Source organism: Ascaphus truei, chromosome 2, assembly GCF_040206685.1.
Source record: "Ascaphus truei isolate aAscTru1 chromosome 2, aAscTru1.hap1, whole genome shotgun sequence".
Classification (NCBI taxonomy): domain Eukaryota; kingdom Metazoa; phylum Chordata; class Amphibia; order Anura; family Ascaphidae; genus Ascaphus; species Ascaphus truei.
This window is the reverse complement of record NC_134484.1, coordinates 400,213,017-400,236,420: the sequence shown is the minus strand read 5'-3', so window position 1 is coordinate 400,236,420 and position 23,404 is coordinate 400,213,017. Positions and strand designations below refer to the sequence as shown.

General features: G+C 40.6%; 1 protein-coding gene across 7 annotated transcripts in view; it reads left to right on the top strand.

Moving 5' to 3' along the window:
- PPP1R9A (protein phosphatase 1 regulatory subunit 9A) overlaps positions 1-20,936 on the top strand; it is a 255,370-nt gene extending 234,434 nt beyond the window's left edge. For 3 of the 7 annotated variants that reach the window (XM_075587306.1, XM_075587302.1, XM_075587304.1), the window contains 6 exons: positions 1,949-2,144; positions 5,764-5,808; positions 8,288-8,407; positions 9,379-9,402; positions 17,350-17,532; positions 19,488-20,936. In XM_075587306.1, the coding sequence (XP_075443421.1) occupies positions 1,949-2,144; positions 5,764-5,808; positions 8,288-8,407; positions 9,379-9,402; positions 17,350-17,532; positions 19,488-19,688 (769 nt within the window). In that variant the 3' untranslated portion in view covers positions 19,689-20,936. Of the gene's footprint in view, positions 1-1,923; positions 2,805-5,763; positions 5,809-8,287; positions 8,408-9,378; positions 9,403-17,349; positions 17,533-19,487 lie in introns of those variants that run through there. The other 4 variants (XM_075587305.1, XM_075587308.1, XM_075587307.1 and 1 more) reach the window with 4 other exon arrangements.
- The last annotated feature ends 2,468 nt before the right edge of the window (positions 20,937-23,404 follow it).

Below are 23,404 nucleotides of genomic sequence, written 5' to 3'. Positions count from 1 at the left end.
AATTTAATATATTGAACCTGAAAAAATGTCACCATTAGAACCAATTCATCCGACCCTTTTCTGGTAGCCTCTAGTCCCTATGACTTGTTTTCCCAACAAACAATAGTGGCAGTATATGGAAATAAACACAACTTTGATCTGGGTCACTTATATCTCAACGTATTGCATTGTATGAAAAAATATATTTTTAAATCATATCAATTAATATTAATGCTTGCGGATTACATCAAAACATATCACAGATTTTACACGATTTTGGCCCTTACTCAATATGCTGCAATACCACTTCCCAATGCTGGAGAAGATTTTTGTCCCATTTGAATGTAGCTGCACTCTTCACTGTCACTGGGTAGCTGCTTCACAGCATATTGAATAGGGGACATAAGGTTACAGCTTATTACATTACACTGTATGACAGCCTGTCACAATATCAGGGATACCAGTGCCTCTCATCATTACATGCTTTCTTTCTTCAATAGGAAGGATGTGTAATTGCCAATATGTCTATAGTGGTAGAAAGAGAAAATTTGGAGTGTGACTAAGATATTTACTAATTGGAACTGTTGTGATATTAAGTTAAGTGTAATACATGTGCAGCAATGCTAATGTCAGCTTTAACTTCACAGTGCATAATATCTTTCTCTGGCATACAGTATTTGGATGTACATTATTTAGATTACCTACAATTATCTTTATTTTCTTGTTTATACTCTTAGAATGTGAAAAGCAAGATAGATAATGACCCTTACTTACTTAATGGTTCTATGTCATAAAATACCACCCAGCCCCACAGTTGTAAGGTAACTTTCTATGCCAGAAGTAAAAATAGCCTATATCTGAAGCCACTAAGATTGTCCAGCTATAGACCAACATTAGAAAGAACCTCAGGTTTCATCCTTAGAACTCCCAAAGGCTGCATAAACCCCTGTACTGAAGTCACACACAGGAAGGCTATTGCTATGCTATTTGAATCTAAAGCAGCAATACTTTATCCTGATATGCTTTATATATATATATATATATATATATATATATATATATATATATATATATATATAAAATACTCTTAAAATCTTCTAGAAAAAAAGATATATATATATACATACATACAGTACATACATAGTAAAGGCATCAGGGAACACAATAACAGTAATAATCCAAAATATTGGAGCGGGTGTTTCTGCTAACATATTAAACTGTACTATGTAGAAGGGTCAAAAAAAGCAGGCGCACCAAATGGTATAATAAAGGTGTCTTTACTAGCTCAACGTTTTGGCTTCTCGACGGAGCCTTTTTCCAAGAGTTATTTTATTGTACCATTTGGTGTGCCTGCTTTTTTTTGGACATATACTGCACCGACACACTTTATTCGAGCAAATACCCAGTATGTACCTGGCAGATACCTGGAATGCGCCGCTCCTCACCTCTGACAAGCCCCGTTGCGTTTGCCTTCCCAGCCTGGGTTCATGCCTGGCTGACGGGCGGCTGATCTGTTAAATGATAATGATTAGGATTTAATAGGCTGCAATGCTTCGTTTGTCTACCAGATGGCATAAATTCATGAATTGTAATGCAGTATATATATATATACTGTGCAGTATTGCAGCCAGGGGGAATAAATGCTTCAATCCCTGCCTGGAAAATAACCCAATGCACTCGGGCAGAAAACAGTCACAAACCTCAATACACCCGGGTATACCCGAATTCGTGGGACTAGCCAAGCTCGAATAAAGTGTGTCGCCAGTGTAGATAGATATTGTTTCTAGAAGGTATTTAAGAATATAATAACCTGAATGCTTTAATATTAAACATACAACATTTCAAATCATTGCTGTTGACATATGAGTACTTGACTAAAGGGCCAATATAATCACTACTATTATTATACCATGATGTGTTACTTGCATCTATAATCTAATGCAGGCTGTAACTCCCTTCTGTGAAACAGGACTTCCAGAGACACAATAGAAAGCACAGCTAGTAGCACATCATTAGGGGAGATCTCATCAGCCATTCCTTGTTCATCACACCCGTGGCTTGGAGATAGCGACAAGGGCTCGAATTCTTCCAGCAACCTTCCTTCTCCTGCCATCTCTACTGATCGATCATCTGAAAACCTCAGTCCAGTTAAAAAGGGGGCAAAGGTAGAGCAATCCTGGGATTTTTAAATGTACCAATTGTGAAAGAATGATATTTGCACTGTACATTTGTTTTGTTTACGAGTAAATAGTATAATTTACTTTGATATTGGATGGAGTTTGCACCTGGGTTGCACAGCAGTTTTCCAAACCCCGACTGCTGTGAAAGTTGTAAAATCTTGTAATTGTGTAAAGTAAGAAAATATCAACCTGGGTTAAACAAGACGTCAGGAGAGTGAATCCAAATTGTAACAAGATATCTATGTATTTTCCATAATCGTGGTGATGGTGGCTTGCTATAGAAGCTGAAACTAATGTACATACAGATGTAGCAGACATTATTGTTCCCGCTATCGCGGGACACACCCAACCCGCCAGCGGCAGCAGGCACTATTGTCTTTGCATTAGACACGAGTGAAAAAGGGGCAGGGCTAATGCATAACTGCACCCGCTGGCACATGCAAGACCGCCTGCTACATCTGTATTTGCTAAGCAGTGTTATTCCATAAGTCATGTTCCCCGCTAGAACACATCTTCCAGTCCTTTCAGGTGAAAGGGTCATAATGTGTCTTCTAGCAACATTGTATTTTCACTCAGCCTGTTCAAAGCTCCAAATCCTCCTGCAATTCAATAAAATACTTTTCTGTAAATTACTATTTCTTGCCTTTTATTTTTTATTTCTAATAAGTGTGTATGTGTATATATATATATATATATATATATATATGTTTAATTTGATACAGTATGCTGTTTTTAGTGTTAAAGAGTGGTAGGTAACATTTTAAATGCACCAATAAATTATATTATTATTAATCTTGTAGTCTTAAATAGCTAGAAAAACATTTCACATAGAGCAGAACCCTTTATTGTTGAGTGGTTTGCAATGTATTGTCGGTCTCGATAGCAGCAAGAGAGTTAAGCGTGACAATATACATTTTGTTTTTTACTGTCCAGTTTATGTAGATGCCCTTAAATGAGTCCCATATTATATTAATTCTTAGGGAATAAAAGTAGCGTTACTATTCCTTTTTTTCATGCCTGGTATTCTCTTAAGACAGAAATAAATGGGAATGTAATGAAAGATGCTTTTGGTACCATAGTAGCACAGCTGATACAGCTTTCCCAGTTAGGGTTGCCAGGTGGCTTCTCCAACAATACTGGACACAATGGTGAAAGGTGCGATGTGCTCGGGACACACACACATGCACCTCTCACCGCTCCATGCTGTTTCCTCCTCTCCTTGACCCCACCTCCAGGCTCTTGATGCCTCCTCCTGATTGCTTGCTTTACCCAGCAGCAGGCAATCAGGATGGAGGAAGCTGCCCAGCCCCCTAGTAACAGCCCTGCTCTCTCCCTGCTCAGGCAAATCCCGCGGCCCCCCAAGCCGGTCAGGTCACATGTCCAGACAGGTAATACTGGTATATGCATACATGTCTAGTATTACAGTACCTCTAATTTGTTACTGGGCAGAGTGTCTAAATACAGGAGAGTCCAGTTCGATACTGGACACCTGGCAACCCTACAATTCCAGTGCAGTTGACATTCACTTGATTCAAACAGCTGACAGCCTCTTGTCTATGCTTTTCAAAGGATGCTAGACAGACACAGAAACCTTTCCAGAGACCAGCACAAGACAATATCATTGTACATACTAATGGGAGCATGTACATCAGGGCTTTTCCAACTCCAAATCCTCAAGGGCCAACAGGTCAGGTTTTAAGGATATCCCAGCTGCAGCACAGGTGGCTCAATCAGTGGCTCAGTCATTGACTGACATATACAGCCACCTGTGCTGAAGCAGGGATATCCTTAAAACCTGACCTGTTAGTGGCACTTGACAACAGAAGTTGGCCACCCCTGATGTACATGATAAGGCCTTCAAACAAAAGGATTTTTTTACAACATATAGTTGATGATAAGATATATATATATATAATCAAAAAATAAATAGATGATACCGTTCTGTGGCTAACGAAATGCTTTTATTTGTGCGAGCTTTCGAGATACACTGATCTCTTCTTCCGGCGATGTTAAAATGAATGAAGCAAAAGGTAAACTTAAAAACAGTGTCTCTTGGAATGTTATCTGTGCTGGTCCTTCCCCCGGTGTGGATGAGATTTATGGCTGGAGGTGTCAAAGGGTGTCAAATCTCATCCACACCGGGGGAAGGACCAGCACAGATAACATTCCAAGAGACACTGTTTTTAAGTAATCCTTGCTTCATTCATTGTAACATCGCCGGAAGAAGAGATCAGTGTATCTCGAAAGCTCGCACAAATAAAAGCATTTCGTTAGCCACAGAACGGTATCATCTATTTATTTTTTGATTATTGAAGCTCGGCTAACACGGTACTGATACCTCTACATATATATATATATATTCATTTCATCAGAAGAAACAACAGTATCTGTGACTATTTCCAACTGAAAAGGCCAGTTATATCAGTTGCAAAATTGTAAATCGTTTGCTTTTTCCACGGACATAGTTAACCTTCACTGTAGTTTGTATACAGCTGGTGTGGTCCCCCCGTGTCCTGCAGTAGTAATCTCTGGCCCTGCAATGCTTTGTAAACCTGCTGTAAGCACGGGAGACATTTGCGAGGTTGTTATTAGCAATAGAATATACTCCATTGTTTTATTAGGTCAATTGAATATCAACGTGAACAAATATTTAAATTTTATGTGACAGTTATTGAGCATACGATATAACACAATATTGTAACCTTTAAATTGAAAGGGGGGAAACCTTGCTACTGGCATAAAGGAAGTGAAAAGCATTCAATATATAAACCAATTATAAAAATAAGAAACGTTGGAATGGTAGCAGTTTGCAAACACACATGATGCAATAATAAAGCATGCACACTTGGCAACTCAGTTATGTAGTTTAGGTTTAGCATTCCCACCAGGGAGTGTAAGAAAATAGCGTTATGAACAAAACATCAGCCTGGATCTTTATTACACCAGTGATTTGTAGTCATTTGGTATGGACAGCAATAGCATAGAACTGGTAATTGTTGCACAAGGAGTTATCTGAAATGACTTATTAAATGTGCCCTGGTAGGGAAAAACAAAATATCAGAGACAGCGGGAAATTTGGAGTACATTTTCAACCAAATCCAAAGGAGAAAGTCCCCTGTTTCAATCCCGGGTTGGCCAATTTCTCCCAAAGCTACAGTGGCTTCTGATTTAAAAAAAAAAAAGTTCTCCCCAGGTTATCTTCTCCCCCACATACAGTTCACAGCAACTACAGCATACAGTACACACGCAAGGAGGAGGCGTTAAAAGGAAGGTTCCATACCCAGGCATCAAAGGAGGGTTGAGTGCTTCACTGCTCAGAGAACTACAGTAGTATCACAGTCTTTATTAATCTCATAAAGTAAAGAAACACTATGTTTCATTTTTAGCCCAGGACATATTATGACCATAGATGTATCTGGCTCGTTAAAAAGTTGTGACTTCTCTATTGTACATGCATCTCCTTTTCTTTGGCCTGAAATGACTAAGATCTCCACTTGTCTTTCATTGATGCACTTGTCTTTCACTGTTACGTTTGTCTCACACTTTCATAACCTGCATTCCCTGTCTAACCCATTTCACCTGTGTGCTGTTTTCTTTCTGACAGCGTTTCTTTTTGTGGCCACCAGCATATCGCTTTTCAAATCGTTTGGTATGGTATTTTGTTTCTATCTATATCTGAATATGTTGTTGTGATCATTTGGATGATTTTTAGCTGTGATACACTTTTCTGCTCGGGAAATATTCCTAATTTGCCTGACAAAATAAGCAAAGACCCTTTGCAATTGCACTGTATGCAAACACACAAAAAATGTGACACTTCGAAAATATAACATTTCTAAGATGCAAATGCATTTTTTGTACTGCACATTGTAAATGCAGTGATTTTGGTCGGTCATTTTCTGCATTTTATAATCTACAAAATAAAAAAGGGTGAAGATCTGAAAGTTACAACAATAAGAATTTGGGCATTGTAAATATTTTGGCTCATACCAAGTGCAGTTCTAGTGAGATATTAGAATGGCTTTGCTCACGAGTACTGCATGTCATTAATGTAGTCTCAATGGTACGCAAATGTGAAATAATGAGCCCCCTATGAATTATTTTATTCTAGTTAATTACTGTTTACATTGTGCTATAATTACAATATTACAAATTGTTGAGCTTAGTGTACATAGTTCTAATAAGCAGCTGTGTTTGTAATGAAACATCTGTAATCAGGTATGTATAATACAGATGTAACAGGTTTCATTGCTCCCTCTGGTGAGTTATGGAGGGATATGTGGTGATATTCTGTACCAACACTGCCATTGAACCCTATGGAAGCTCTGTGATATTCTGTGTTTTAACTAAATATGTTGTGTTATCTGGAGGGGACAATGTCACATGCTGCATCTGTCTTTTGTTTTTCTGGTTCTTCTCCCTTTTACCTTACTAATAAACCCCAAGTTGGAGGAAGAGTAAACTGTGATAACTGCTACAGCACAAAATTGATAGCGTAACTTTCTCTTAGGTCTCTCTGAGCTAGGGCCTTTAATTCATGACCAACGGACAGCACAAAAGAAAAAAATAATATTATTGTTTGAATGAAAGTTGGAATTATGTAAAAAAAAAAAACTTAATTTCTCTACATAACCCAAACACTCAAGAGATTACATACATGCTGTGGTTCTGTTTGCATTTGTGGCATCTACTAGTTAAATGACTTGCTAATCAATAACAGAAATCTATGTGCATGGCCTGGTTCAGCAAATACTCAACTCCCTTATACCAGCGTTTTGGGGGAAACCTATAAATAGGAGGAATGTTGCTGTGACCTGGATTTAAATATCTGCTGAACCAGGGGCCTACTCGGATAGTCCTGATCCTGGTGACCCCTTACTGCAGGTAAGAATTGTATTTTTATTAGTTTTATGGGATTTGCTTTATTTACAATTTTCAAATCCATATTTTAACAAGATATTTAGGGCAATGTTTATGAAATAATGCTAGTCCATAAGGCACCTTCTGGCTTATTGTGGTGAATGAGCTGCAGGTGTCTTATGGAGTAACACCACTTAGGAAAATATTTACTAACTACTTTAACGCCTTCATTGGTGGAAGCCCCTTCCGCAATGACGTGGTTAAGTAAATCCCAACAGCGTTTAAACCTGTTAAACATATAGAAGTATGCAGTCAAATGTATGGTTTGTCTTCCCCAGCATTCATACCTGTCCACACATCATGTGCTCCGTCTTTGCATTGCAGTTGTAGCACTTTACTTCTTATCTGTCTGAAGCTGTCAAATAGATCTATTACATGGGCAATTTTTTGGGCTCATTAGTATATTTATTATTATTGCATCAATTGCCAGGCTTGGATGAACACAGTTTGTGTAGATCCTGGGGAAAACAAGATTCTTTGTAAGGCTTTTAGTGCACCAGATTATATGTGTGTACAGTGCATGAGCTTTGGTGAGCACACCGGTCTCTTGTTCAGATGCAACGTGACAGCTGTTGAACGAACTATGGGAAGGGGGGTTAAAAAAGCTCTGATAACGGACCACGGTTAGCGGTAACTGCCATTCAAGTCACTGGCAGTTAACGCTGATCAAGCTCCGATACTAGTCATCGGAGCTATGGCAATCCCCCCAATTTGTCTCAATGTTCATTTACATACCGTAATCATCTCTTGGTCAAATAACAGCTTAACCTGAAACATAGTGAGTTACAAAAAAAAGGGACCAATTCTTATAGTACGTGCTGACTGTCTATCACAGGAGTGGCCAACTCCAGTCCTGAAGGACCATCAACAGGTCAGGTTTTAAGGATATCCCTGCTTCAGCACAGGTGTTCAATTAGTGGCTCAAATTCTTCTCACAATCCAGGGGAGAGCATGGGAGAAAATCAACAAAAGATAATATATAAGTGCAGATGTTTGTGTAAAGGTAATAAAATTATAAGTGAGTCTTGGCTCCTTGTCTCATTTTGACTGAGCCACCTGTGCTGAAGCAGGGGTGTCCTTAAAACCTGACCTGGCCTTTCAGAACTGGAGTTGGCCACTCCTGTTCTAAATGAAGCGTGCTATCTCAGCCTATATGGTCTTTTATGCAAATAGATGGTGATGCAGGTATGTTGGAATTCTGTTTGTAGAACTTCCCACTGAGTGATGACTTCAGCCCCAGCAGTACAAGTTCAGCAGACATGAGTGGCCTTGTTGCAGAACCGAAGATAGCAGAGCATTCCCATTCTTTAGTGCTGTCATCAGACGAGGTAGGATCCTAACAGTTTTAAATGCATTTCTGTACATTAGTATTGAGTTCCAGGCATTTTGGTTAAGAAATTAATTATCTCTACATTTTTCTTCCCCCGATTGTGTTACATTTTACTCATAAATATGGAGGCGGAGGGCACACAGTACATTAGTGAAACAGTGGCACGTGAGAAGCAGGAAATACACATTCCGGTAAACAAGAGAGCACTAAAAACACATTATTCACATATCAAAAGGATTATTGCTAAAAGAGAAGTAAGGGGAAGGTTATATGTTGTCACTTTGAACATGTTTTGTACTGTACATGCCATGTTTTGTACTGTATAGAAATTCAGATCAAATCTAAAATAAATTTGTATGATTGTATGGTTATATTCAAACCCTGGCTCTATGTATCTTTCATACAGTGAGTAACAATGAACATTAATATGTAAAGCATTGATTTTACATATTAAGCACTGTAGTGATTGCGACACATTGCTGTGCAACGCTTACTAAAGCTAAGCTAAATGTTACTTATTTCCTCACTTGAGATCAAGTTAAAATATCATACATGGACTAGCATGTATTACCTATTACATACAGTACATTGCAGAATCGTATCTTATTGTTACAATACTATTTATAATTATAATAACACTTTCTTTCACATTTTCCCATGAAGTCACATATAGTCAGGGTGCAGTAAATGCTTTGCAAAACAGAGAGACGGATCTAAAGCACTTTGCACCAGATTTGGTAAATCTGGACTATTTTGTGATATACATTTGAATGGGGATTTAGCTGAAAAAAATATTTAATAAAACAACATGCAATGGAGTGAATAGAATTGTAATTGACTAATTCATGACTCCCATTAACTTTGCTCAATAACTTTTCATCTTATTTGCCTTATTATTTTTTAGAAATGCCCAGTTATCTGTTATCTAAAATACTCTTTTCTCCCCTTTCTTTGATGCTACGTGACCAGAGCTTGGATATGATAGATGATGAGGTGAGCTGCTTACTATACAACCTCCTAACTATTTTAATGTCTCCCTTGTGTGGTATTTTGGTACAATATATCAGGATGCACAAAAAGCACATTGGTTTTACAAGTATCATTTTCCATATGTTTTTCTTTGTATCCGCTTGTCCCCCCGTTCCGCCCAACTACGCCAATCCCCGTTTGTCCCCCATCTTCCCATGTCACCCGCTCTCTTACCCATCTCCCCATGTGTGTGTCCCCCTCCCCCTCGTACTCTGTCAGGTTATAAAGATTATATGGCACTGCACACTGACAAAGAGTATGTAGCCAGACGGCACTACACACTGATGCAGAGTATAACCTGAATGCACTACATACTGACACGAAGCATAAAATGAAGGCACTATACACTAACACGGCCAGGTTATACTCTTGTTACGCCGGTGCTGCCCACAGACCAGACCCGTCCCGTGAGCTGAAGGGGGAAGTGGTAATACACGCACCCACAGCAAAGGGAGCGTGTCCGGAGTGTGGTATAAAGTGTTGCCAGGCCAGGTGTAGAAATGTAGACAATACTTGCCGATACCAGTTGAAGAGATAGAGTGAAGAATGCCTTGCCGAGGTCAGGGAGAGGAGAGTGGAGGTAGGTTGTAGTCCAAGCCGTGTTCAAGGGGTAACCAGAGTGTGCGTTGTCCAAGGAGTGCCGAGATCGAGAGCCAGGTGTGGTAGTCGTACAAACCGCGTCAGAACCTGAGAAAACACTAAGAGAGTCCAGGAGTACTTCCATGCAGAGACTATGTCGAGCAAAGACTGAGAGCAGAGAGGAGCTAGATAAAGCAGGGAGATCCAATTAGGAACGGAGGCGGGACAGGATGAGCTACAGGGAGACACTGCAGATTGGTGCAGGCATAACAAGCCAGGTGAGTCTTGTTGGTAACCCGAGTATGCCCTTGCGGAGGCGGAGCCTGAGGTCCGGGGGAAAGGAAGAAGAGTGTGCAGAATGAGCGTGCTCCGTAACGCGTGTACGCGCGTGTACCGCGCCAGAGGAGGGTGCAGGTGTGCGCGTGGGAGGACGTGGGTGCGCCCGGCGCTGAGCAGAGGAATCGCCGAGGGGAGTGATCCCGCGACGGCGGCAGGGGCGGGGAGCCGCGGAGACCGGTAAGGTAGGGTTGAGTTGTGTGTCCAGGGGCTCCCTGTGAGAAGAGAGTGCTCTGTGTGGGGAGCGCAGAGAACGCTGTTCCTGACAGCTCTGTGTTAGTTTATACAGGTATTCATTTGAATTTCTTTTCTTTCTTGTGGCCCTTTGACAATGAGGCAGAAAATTCTGGCTCCAACTCCCAGTCAGGTTGGCCACCCCTGACCTAAGCTATCTCTGAAGCCCCAGTATTTCAGTATTTTTATAAATCAGCCTCATTTGTTATGCTTGCCACAGTATACCATGCGTCAGCTCAAGATCATTTGCTTTGCTCTCCCCAAGTCTGGTTTATATGGAACACTTTTTTTGACCATATTGCCTTACTGTATGCTTCCTTGGTTCAGCATGCTGCCTGCTATACCTGCCCCGGCCTTTTCACTCCAACACCATTGCAGTGTTTCCCTCACTTCCATCCATGGCCATTCCCTTATCATGCCGATCCCCCGGTGTCCCATCGAGCATTTCTGCTTTCTTCCCTCCTGCCTTACTCTGCTCTGCTCCTCCCACCGCCCTGCACTTAAGAGCTTAATGGCTTTTCTGCCAGTGCCGGTGCATCCTCCAGCAGGACACTTGTGAAAAGATTTGTCAGTTAGCACTGTGTGTCCTCCCCTCTTTTTCCCAAGGCAAAGACTTACGTGCCACACTGTGCTGCCCTTTCCTACAGGGCTCTTGTCTTTGTCAAATAGTGCCCTATGCCGGTGCTATGCAAAACCCTCCCTGGCCTGCCCACCGATGCAGGTATACATTTGCTGGCCAGTTACAGTCCTTTGTGGAGGGATCCTACCTTTCTATCCTCTATTTTAGTGTTAAATCACAGGTTTCCTCCACACAGGTTGGACTCTTACCCTCTTTCCTACATATTCTACGTTAGGTTAGCGAAGCCACAGCTCCTAACTCAACCAATCGTTACCAGCTATTACTAATCGTTGGCATATACATGCAACAATAAGAATAATGATAATAATACTACCCCGATAATTCCAGCAAAAACAAGCCATGGCGGTTTTGTTTAAGACCAAAGCATCACACCAAGTGCGGAATAGCATCAGTTGCAACCTCAAAGCAACTCTCCTACCCTATTAAATCGCATATTGAGAACTGAAGACTCCATCCTGCCTATTACCCACCACTGGCAAAGTCTTAATCAGACACCTCAAAGTGGCAATACAGTGTATATGGGTGTTCAAGAAGATGTATAGTTATGCTGGTAGGTTGAACCGTACTATGAAAGCTTGAACAACTTACCCAGCTAAAGGGGTAAAGGTACTTGCCAACATACAAATGAGGCTGGCATGGCAAGTAAGGCCTTAACCCTCCCAAATATGGAATACACCAAAAAGCAACGCCCTCATTATCTGGAGGCCGGCTTATATCTGTCTTGACAGCGTTCAAGAAGAAGGCATGAAGGTACAACGTGCAATGAATCCCCCAAGGTTAAACAAAGGCTGTCATCCAAATCTCAATCTGGCTAAATATAACTGCCAGACCCTCTCCAGGAAAGCAGCACTGCAAACAAAATATGAAGGCTTCATTGAGCTGAAAAGCCGATACATATGTAACACTGTCCCACCCCCCACCTTCCCTACCTGGGAGATCTACATGCTGCTACATGATCTGTGGTGCTTTACTTGTTGGTTCAGGAGACTGGGAGCGATCTGCATTACATTGAGACCAGGACAGGCTTTTGATCTTCTTTTTCTGAGCTGGTACTGTGCGCATCCAGCTTTGATGGGCTCCATGGTGTATGGATGTCAGTCCCATTCACTGCATACTTTATCCCTCCTGCCTAATGACTGATACTCAGACAGGAGGGGAGTGAACAAGGGACTTTATTGAGTAGCAGCCACTGCATCAGCTTTACATACAGCGGTGCCTTTCCAGGTTCCAGCCCTATCTGGATGGTGCCACCCCGATAGTTTGGGATGTTGAGTCAGATGGTCCCTCAGGCCTACGCCTGAGGGTGGGCCCGCTCATCCTCGCAATGGGAGAGACACATCCCATCTGCTTACTCCAAACTCCAAAGCAGGACTGACTAAATTGCAGCTCTACCTCTTCCACGGGAAGCAGGGGTGGGCCCATGGACTGTACCTATCCTGATAGGCTGCACAAAGGCCATGAGTCATCACCACACTCCTGTCCATCAAAGGATCAACCTGTTACTGCCTGCAGCTATATACATAACAGACATACTATGGGGAAAGAGAGGTACTATGGGACATACTCTGTTACACATATTATAAAAACAGATGGGATAGACAGCACTCAAATAAATGTTAGAGACTAAATGCAGGGTGCCAAGGGAACAAGGAGGACCCTAATTCCTCCACAATTATAAACAGAAACACAATAGGATGTTCCAGCACTCACTGACTTGAGAAATACCAAACGTGGGGATATGCCAAATAGAAGATTGAATTGTAGAAGCACAAGATATAGAAAAATGGAACAATGTCAAACATGTGAGTGGAAAAAAAAGCACAAAACATGACCCTAAATAAAACGGTGCAGGGGAACACCACAGGGGAAGGGGGTTTAGACAAGGGAAACCACAAGAGGAATGTGGGTGCAGGGGGGGGGGAGAGAGAAGAGGAACAATAGGGGGCAACAATTCAGGGTAAAGACCCTATCCTCACGCCCGTTTCCTGAGGTCCAATAGGACCAAAAGGTACTTCCCTAAACCAATAAATATTATATTATAGAGTACAGAAAATGGAAGAACCAGTGGAGTGGGCTTCATCGTCAACAAGAGAGGGAGAAACAACATATAGTAGTGGAATTTGAAAAATCGGAAAGAGCAGCATGAATAGTCATTCAGTTGACAAAAAGATATAGGCTTCAAATAATTCAAGTGTACTATATGCCCCAATTTCAAGTCACACAGAAAATGAAGTGTAAGACTTCTATCATCAAATCAACCAACTTAACAACAAAGGAAATCGTCACCTCAAGGTAATTAGTGGAGCTTTGAATGCAAAGATTGGTGCCCAGCAGAAGGATGAAGCATCAATTGGTTAGTATGGTTACAGCAACAGTAATAAACATGGGGACAGATTGGTACAGATGCAGCCACGAGTATTAGAACTCTTGCCTGGGAAATTCTGGGGCAGTCTCACAGTAAATGCCTCAACATTGCCGCAACAGATTGTCAAGAAGAATTAAAATAGAAAATGGACCCAATGGAATAAAGAATGAAATTGACTATATCTTAGCTATCAAGAAAGACATGATTGAAGACAGCACAGTCCTTAACTGTTTTGACACAAGGAGTGATCACCGATTGTTGGCTGTATATTACAGCTAAATGCGAAGATGGAAATAAGAAAACTGATTAAAAGGAAGACAAAACAATCAACATCAAGAAACTCCAGAAAACTACTGAAACAAGATAATGTGAACTATAAAAGACTGTGCACTGATCCTAAAGAAGGTGAGGACTTCTAAATGAAATTGAACACAGATAACACAGGGCAAAATCCAGCAAAGCAAGCGTGAGAAGAAACCACCAATGATGCACCATTCGTCCTCCCAGAAGAAGCGGCAAAGGCAATAAAATATGTGATGAATGGGAAGCCACCCCCAGAGAAGATGTTATTACTGTACAACTGAAATCTTGAAAGAAGCTGTTGAAGTAGAGAAAATCCTTGCAAAACTCTGGACACACTGCTTGAAGAACAGGAGAATTCCAGAACAATGGAGAAATGCCATAGTAATCCTCATCCACAAGAAAGGAGACAAATAAGGCCTCAAGATGTACAGACCAGTCAGTCTACTTTCAATTACTTACAATATTTTTATAGATACTAATTAATTGGCTGTAGTAGACCCTGGACATAGCCCATCTTTGTTTTCAACCTGTGTATTATGCCTGTGTTCCCATGTGGATGTGAAACTTGGACCCTAAATGCGAAGACAATTCAGAAGCTTCAGACAACTCAAAAAGTATGGAGAGAAGTACGCTGGGTATTACCTGAAGAGACAGGAAAAACAATGAATGAGTTTGAGAGCAAACAATAGTCTCTGACATCATCACAAGATTGAAGAAATTAACATGACAATCGTTGGGCAAAGGTGGTACTCGACTGGACTCCATGGGAAATGAAAAGACCAAAAGTAAGATGATAAGATGAAATCAGAAAATATGGTGGAGCAACGTGGAGAAGAGAGGGTTGCAACTGCAGTATCCGGAAGATCACTGGGTAGGCCTCGATCCAGCAGTGGATCGACAATGGCTGCTGATGATAATAATATATATAGTATATATATTGTAAAATACATAATCTATATATGGTAAAGATGCACTGTCCTTAACAGGGTGAGTCAGTACAGACAACTTGTACCATCTTCAAAGATATACTGTAAGAACAGGTAAATGGCGGTGCACAGCTGAATAATGAGATGTGCTGGAAATCCAAGATGCAATAAAATGATGTATTCAACACATGAAAAAGACAGAGGTCCACAGTCGGTAAGCAGGCAGGACGTCAGGGCTGGCGGCAGTGGTGCAAAGTCCAGGCAACAGGCAAAAGGTCAAGGCAGGCAGCGAGGTCGGGGTCACGGTCCGGGGTCAGCAACATGGATTCCAAATGAACAGGCTAGCAACAGCAACAGGCTAGGCCCCAGAACAGGGAATGCTCACAAACAAGGAAGACTCAGCAGCAGGCTAGCCTCCAGAACAGGGAATGCTCACAAACAAGGAAGACTCAGCAACAGGCTAGCCTCCAGAACAGGGAAGGCTCACAAACAAGGAAGGCTCAGCAACAGGCTAGCCTCCAGAACAGGGAATGCTCACAAACAAGGAAGACTCAGTAACTAGAACCCAAGGTGGCCAGGAACACAGGGAAACATATACAATGCTCAGGCCGGGGCTGGAAGTCACTAGCTGCTGTTTAAGCCCTGGAACAGGTGCAGCCAATATAGCAGGCTGCCAGTAACCAAAATGTCCATAGCAGCCAGATAAGTGCGGGTTCCAGCCAAAGCCTGGACTGGAACTCCTTCAGCACTTTCTGCACAAGTCATCATGGGGCTTCTAATAATTGTGAGCACATGTATTACACCTAATAGTCAGTCAGCATTTAAAGCAACCTGAGTCAGATAGAATAGACCCCTGGGAAGAACATAGGTAAACTGTGTGTGATCAATTCAAGGGTTAACTAGAAAAGAATAGCCCGATGATGTTGCACCTAAAGAAATATTTAAAATATTTAAAAACGCCAATAAACACACCCAAATCCCACACAGCACAAGAAGTATACAAAAAGTTATGTAAATATGAACATACTGTATATAAAGGATGGCAAATGACCAATAACAATTACCTTAGAAAAGAACCCCAATCTATATCAATTTGTATTGAAATGTCCATATACTGTACACAGCCCATAGCCTTCCTAAAGACTAAAGGGAATTATCATACGAGTCTGAGTATATCATTTGTGTCGCTGCGCAGAAGAATGAAATAAGATAAAAACTGGACTCCATCAAAAATATTCAACTTATAAAGGAGCAGGGGTTATATATTGAATATGAAATATTAAAGAAGAGAACTAGAGACATCTATATGAGTGCTTTGCATAATACACCCATTGGTCACAAGACCACATCAAATTAAAATATAACAGTACATGCAATGCATCCATCTGAACGTTCATATAAATGTATCAATCTAAGACTCTTGCCTTGAGAAGATTTATACAAGTATTTAAAAAGCAATGATTCTGGATTTTTTTTTTTAAAACAACAAAAAAATGCGATAATTGAAATGTATAAATAAGACAAATGTCTAAATTCTTGTCCCACTAGTATACATATCAAACCTGAAGGCCTCTATATAGGTGCCATGAACAGCACATATGCCACCCATAGGACCATATTAACAGGGATATAACTTATAGACATCAAAAAAGGTACCATTGATTAAATATATATATATAGATATATATGTATATCTATATATATATATATATATATATATATATATATATATATATATATATATATATAAATAATGATCATAAGACCATATCAAATAGAAAATTTGACAGTCCATGTGGTGTATCCAACCTTGAATTTAATATATGGAACTATGCACTTTTTTTTTGCATTCTTTTGAAAATCTCAGAAGCTTTTTTTCACATTCAGATTATTGTGGATATTATCTACTGTTGTGATTTTCATGTTGTGGATTTAGTTCAATCAATATTTGGACTGGTTCCATTTCCGTACCATCTCCAAAATGCTGAGGACCCCAACATACAGTAAGATCCCCATTTAAACGTGCCCTCCAAAAGCCTGCAAAAATCTCTGCCTTGCAACTAAGCGGCAGGTATTCTACCTCAATACCCATACGCAACCAATCAAAGCCCAGGGGGTAGTAGAGTGGGTGGGTCAAGATGCCCCCCAGTAACCCCACTGGGCTATCCTTAAAATAATTATGTTACTAAATCAATCTGGATAGCACTGACATACTTATTTAAGGGCATGTATTAAGATATGTATTGTATTAATATCTATGTATATATATATGGTAATCCTAAACAATTGAGCACTATTGGTGTTACTGAATCCCTGTGGATTAAGGTTTGTGACGTGTCCTCTCGATACGTGGTGCTTTTGTAATCCAGAGGATAAAATTATGTTTTTACATCATCTGTAGTAAAATATTGCACATCAGTTTTAATGAACTGACATGGATTCCTCTCACTGCTTTCTTCTATTTTATACAGTATATTTATATAGCTTTTATGATGGCCTGTAAAACATTATGAATATTTTTGTTTCAGATTCTTGATGATGGGCAATCTCCCAAACACAACCAATGGCAAAATCGTAAGATTCTCGAATGGAACACGCAGCAAGTTACCCACTGGTTAGTGAGCCTGAACCTGGACCAATATGTTTCAGAATTCTCTGCCCAAAATATTAATGGTGAACAACTACTTCAGTTGGATGGAACGAAGTTTAAGGTAATAGAAGATCACCATATTAATACACACTACAGACCCTAAAAGTATGCAACATAAATTATGCAGTTAAGTTACGTGACAGTCAGTGTTGTTGGGGAATATCAGTGGTTGATATTTTTACATTTTTGTTACAGAAAATATAGAATATTTCAGTAAACGTATACAATAGTATGTAGAGAAATATCTGCCCAGGTGAGGAGGAAAGCAGTGCACTGTAGGAACGGGCAAAGACAGCAAAAAGGGTTTAAAAAAATAATTTATTGGGATCGCAGCATTGAGCAGTAAACGGGACACAAAGCCTATGACGTGTTTTGTGCAAATAGCACTTTATCAAAGAGACATTGTACATTGTAGGGACATTGTGGGTTTCCCCACACTTCCCCCAGCACTTAGTACCTTGTACCCCTAAGTGGAGGCTGTTGCGGAGTATATCATTCATGAACCGGCCTCTGGTAGTGTCTGTAATAATATTCTGTGCATGATCTACTATCAAGATTTGGATTATTACTATTGTAACAGAATATACCGTCTCACGTAGGCTCTACAGCACTGACCTTGGACATTATTGTTCTCTCTCTACATTACACTAGTATGTAGTCTGTTGCTTATCCTAAGCAATAATCAAAATATAGTTCTGGTAGTTTTATATCCTTATTTAATTTTGGGCTGGGAAAATTAGAAGAGATTTGAGCATGAAAGCCATGAATATAACAGTATTTGTCAGTCCTGAACATATGGTCAAGTAATCCTCTGGTGGTCATTTTCAGATGTTTACATATGCTTGAGAACACCATCTGATTTAACATGTGTCCTAATCAATATATATTAGTTGTTTTTCATAAATTAAAAATGATCCATATACAAACTACTGCTTTGCATATTCCAAATCACTTAATCTCATATTTCTAAATGTAAACTAGTCCTCTTTAAGAGTGTAACCCCTCTTTATTTGGCCTTACCTCAGTATATGAGGTGGGGGCCTGAATCCGTTTACTATAGCAACACCTCACTCTTGAGTGGTATCAGTAATAAGGGGGACACCACAGCAGTTTACGTATCAGTTTTATAAATAAAAGGAACATATATAATACAAAACACAATTACTACCACCTCAGAACTACCCAGCGCTGCGCAAACAAATAATAACTTTTATCTCTGACCCGCCTCCCAATCATGGGGTACTGGCCTGTAGATCCTGGTGTGCTAGCACAATCGTTGGAGCTCATAAACTGTGTGTGTGTTGCAGGCCTGGTACTTCACAAAGATCAAACTGTGATGGCAATATAACTGCAGTTTATATCCTTTGTGGGTTAGCTCACCCACTCCAACCTGGTGTAATTCCTGCACAGCTGGGCTCCCTAATCTCTCTCTGTAGTAGCTTCTGTCTGCCTGCTTCCCTCTGCACTGTCAGGTCCTGGTCGCTGCTGCATGCACTGGTCCAGTGGGATGCGCACGCATGTCTCTCTCTCTCTCTCTCTCTCTCTCTCTCCTCTCATCAGTAAGAGGGCTGAGCACTTACCTTATGCTATTGCCCATTTTTAAATAAGACAGTAAAGGAGATGGGTCACTCAGGTGAGTAGGACACACAATCTTTTACACCTTCAGTAGGCTTCCCTACTTCTTTGTTATTCATTGAACATTTATATTTTACTAACCCAAGCACTGATGGGACAGAAATATTCAACTTTGCTTCAACCTATTCCAAATATACATGTTTGGATACTATAAATGGCCTTCCAGCTTTCTTGTGTAATGCTACAGTAGTTACAGTATCCTCCTGCATTATGCACTTTATTTGCCACTTGCAAAGGGGCAATGCAGAGTGAGGGTCATTTGGGGGTTGTTTGAGGGTCATTTGTCTATGTAGCAGCAGGCTGATACACAGCTCAGACACTGCACAAGTTAATGTCTGGGATAATCTACATAGAAAATCAACTCATTTTGCTTCTCCATAGGCGCTTGGTGTGAATACCCAGGACAGAGCGACCATTAAAAAAAAAATGAAAGATATGAAATTGACAGTGGAGAAAGTCCGAAAAGCGCAAGGAAAAATTGAGAAGCAAAAAGAAAGGCTTAGAAAGAAGGAACAAGAGCAACTGCAACTAAAAGCAAAGAGGGAAAACGCATCCACCGAAGTTGAAAACACTAAAGAATAGTGATCGCGGGTTCATTACAAATGGGATGACGACATCCACGTGATAGAAACATACATAAGCACTACTGCTGTACATTGTAATGCTCCAATTACTGCACTTAAGTGTTACAATACTGGCATGGATCAAATAGGGACATTTATATTTACTTCATAATTTACAATTACATGTACATTGCTGAAATGTTTTATTGCAGTTATAGGCTATCCTCTCCAGTTTGTGTTTGCCACAATGATTTTCAATGAGTTAATTTTGAAATTGATAACATTCCTTTGTGAAACATTGTATATATCCTTAGCTTTTTCATGCAATGTTACATTGTACCAGCAGCCCTTTTTGACTTACTTGGCAAAACCGAAGAAACATGCAATGTATTGTTAGTAATTTGTTTCACCCTATTCTAAGCATTGTTTTTCTTACAGCTGGTATTGATAAAAACATTGTAGGCTAATATTAGTGTAATTTGGGCTGTGTACATGCCCCTGGATGAACAAAATTCCACCTTGCAATATCCTATTATCTTTCAGGGCCCCTCAAATCTGTCATAATGAACACACAATCTTATAATAGGTTTCAGAAATAACCAATATACATGTAAGCATGTGAATGCACTAATAAGAATGACATGTTCATTGGTTATCCAGAAAAGCTGAACGTCTCAAGACCTTGTGAAAAGGCGTGAGAACCAGCTATAGAGATTTTTTTTAAACGTCTTATTTTTCAACCCAATTGTTACACATAACAGAATGCTTATCCCTTAATGTATGTAACATTTGACTCTTCTTCAAAGTATATTTCAGTCCTTGTAAAGGTAAGGAGAATTTGATTAAACACAATTTCAGAGGAGGTATATTAATTGAAACCGAAATAGTTGCTTCCTGTCAACTGTGTTTTTTCCACCTCTAAGTGAAATCAATGATAATTGTAGTTACATTATCAAATGATGATCTTGGTAAACAGGCAGGACCAGTTTGCAATTTTCTGTAACAGTAGAAACCATATTTTATCTGTCTGCAGTTTATATAGATTTACATCATCAGGCCCGCCGACAGGAGGAGACAGCAGGACATCTGTCTGAGGCACAGCGGCAGGGGGGAGCCTGCCTCGGAGTCCCAAACTGGAAGTTAGGCCCTGCCTGAAGTTGGGATAACTTCCTGTATCGGCTGCCTTGGTGGGTCCCCCTCCGGCTCTGGGTAGGGCCCAGATGGACCCAGCTCCTCAGGTAGAGCCTGGGGGGGGGGGAGGCAGAGAGCAGAGGGGGAAAAAGGGAGAGAGGGGGTAAGAGTGAAAAAGAAGCAGAGGGAGAGTGAGATAGAGAGGGTGTGGAAGAGAGAGCTGGGGAGTGAAAGAGAGAAGTGGGAGAGGGGGGGGGGAGTGAAGTTGAGGACAAATGAGGGTGGGAATGAGGAGGGGAGAGGGCCGGTGTGGGAAAGAATGAGAGAGAGAGGGGGAAGGAAAACAGGGTGAGGGGGGAAAGAGGGGGGGAGAAAGAGAATGAAAGGTAGAGTGAGAGACGGATGTGGATAGGTGGGAGTGTGTAAAAGAGAGGGGGGACTCATAGAGCTGACGAGAGGGGGTGTGTAGAACCTCCACCCAGCTGAACAACCCAGGACCCCTCAAATCCTGGATCCCCGGAAAGCTGTCGGCTGCACTGTACATCGTGATTATCCACATGCTAAGTAAATAGACAATACAATTTCAAGTATTCACAGACACAGACATGTTCAGCGCTCTTACAAATCATTGATTTAAAAGCCGTTTGCTATGATTGCGTGTGGAAAACAAGTGGTAAATACTCAGAAGTGCTTAAATGTTTTTTCCTTGTTATTTAGGGATTTAAGCAATGTTACTATTGTTCAAGTGACATAAAAACAAAACAGTATTCCTGGTGGTAAAGAAGTGTTAAAACTCATATACTAAGAAATGGAGGAGAGAAAGTAGTTGATTGCAAAGCAATGTGTGGAAGGCACCTACAGAATAGGAGGAGTACACTATGACATATACTATGTTTATACTGTAAATAACCAACTATGTCTTCACTTGTAGACACATATATATATATATACTGTGATTTATGCTCATATTGGGAAACTATGGAACCACAAAGAAAGAAAATGCGTTGCATGAATTGGGTTGCATTGTATTGGAGGATAACAACAGCGTACTATTTGAATGGGACACAATGCCTTTCTACCATGTCCATCCAGCCCACTTAAAATCTGCGTTTTTCATTATCACGACAGACACTTTCCTCTGGGGTTCCTGTAACTGCTGCTGACTCTCATGTTGCAGAGATCAAAGGCACATCTGACCACTATAGTGCTGGATTCTAATAATATGGTCATCTCACTGCAGGGTATCACCATAAAAATAGCTTCTCCTATATTTTTATTTCAAGTGTCCATCATCAGATGAAGAATATGCACTATTTTGATTCATGTGATATATTGATACATTATAACCCCACAAGAGGGATAAGAAAAGCAAATGTTCTTGAATGTTTTGCTTCCGCTGCCACGTTATGGTGGGATATTCTGTGTTATCACTGCCATTGAATCCTATGGAAACCGTGTGTTCTTGTGCGTTATAAAGAGATATGTTGTGTTATAAGCGGGAGTAATGAAGCCTGCTACATCTGTACAAACATTTGCATCAAAATGATTGCTGTAGAGTGAACATTTGTTTTGTGACCATTTCAAATGAGTTCACCGATAAATACAATTGTGAATTATTATTTTTTTTGGGGGGGTAGGGGGTTACATGTACTGTATGTGCCCATTACTTATTCTGTACTAACCACTTTTATAGTCATTAAATGGAGTGAGAGTATGTGGGTATTTATAGATATTTGAGAATTTTTAAATCCTGTTTAGGAAATGAAATGAGAAATTACTGAAATTTTCCACACGATAAATGTAGTTCAGGACTTAGAGCAGCACATCATGTTTTCTTTAATAGGTGGAAAGCAGGGGGTCCCTGGAGTTGAACAGTGTTCATTTCAGCTTTGGGGGCCTCCTGATCCACATGATACTTACATCCGTAGAGGGTACTGGTAGAAGCTCTGCAGTTTTAAAGCTCCTGGTCATACAGGCCAATTGGGAGCCACAAGGGATGATGTCACAGCATCCTATTGGCTCACATGACGCGAGAGATTTAAATCCACTATTTTGATAGGCCCAGCTGGACCTGCTACCAGCAACCCCTAATGCGCTACGTATCTTTGGAAGCAGGGGGTTCCCGGAGCTGGATTTAATGCAGTTCAGCTCTGGAGACCTACTGCTTCAATCCTTTAATGCTAAAAAAAAACAGGATTGCTGCTTTAAGACGGCTATGTTACTGTATCATCTTATCACTTGCTAGTGGAACAATGATAATTACAACCATAAAATACAAGTTTGCAGCTGCACTAATTGTGCAAATTGTGATATGTAAGTGTGAATCCAATGATGTAATATGAGAGTGCAAAATACATGTATTTAACGAAATGAACGCATGCAAAATCAAAAGAAATGTGACTGCTGAAGTACTACAAAGGTGCACTTCTTTTTTATTTTATGGATTAACACAAGGGTGCGCAAACTTCTTGAGCTGCGCCACCCTGCCCGACAGCCGCAGCGTTCGCACCCCCCTCTCCAAGGACTCGGCGTCAAATGACGCCGCGGGTCATGTGAGGTCACGTCACCCCGCCACCTCATTTGACGCACGTTGCCACGGCGACA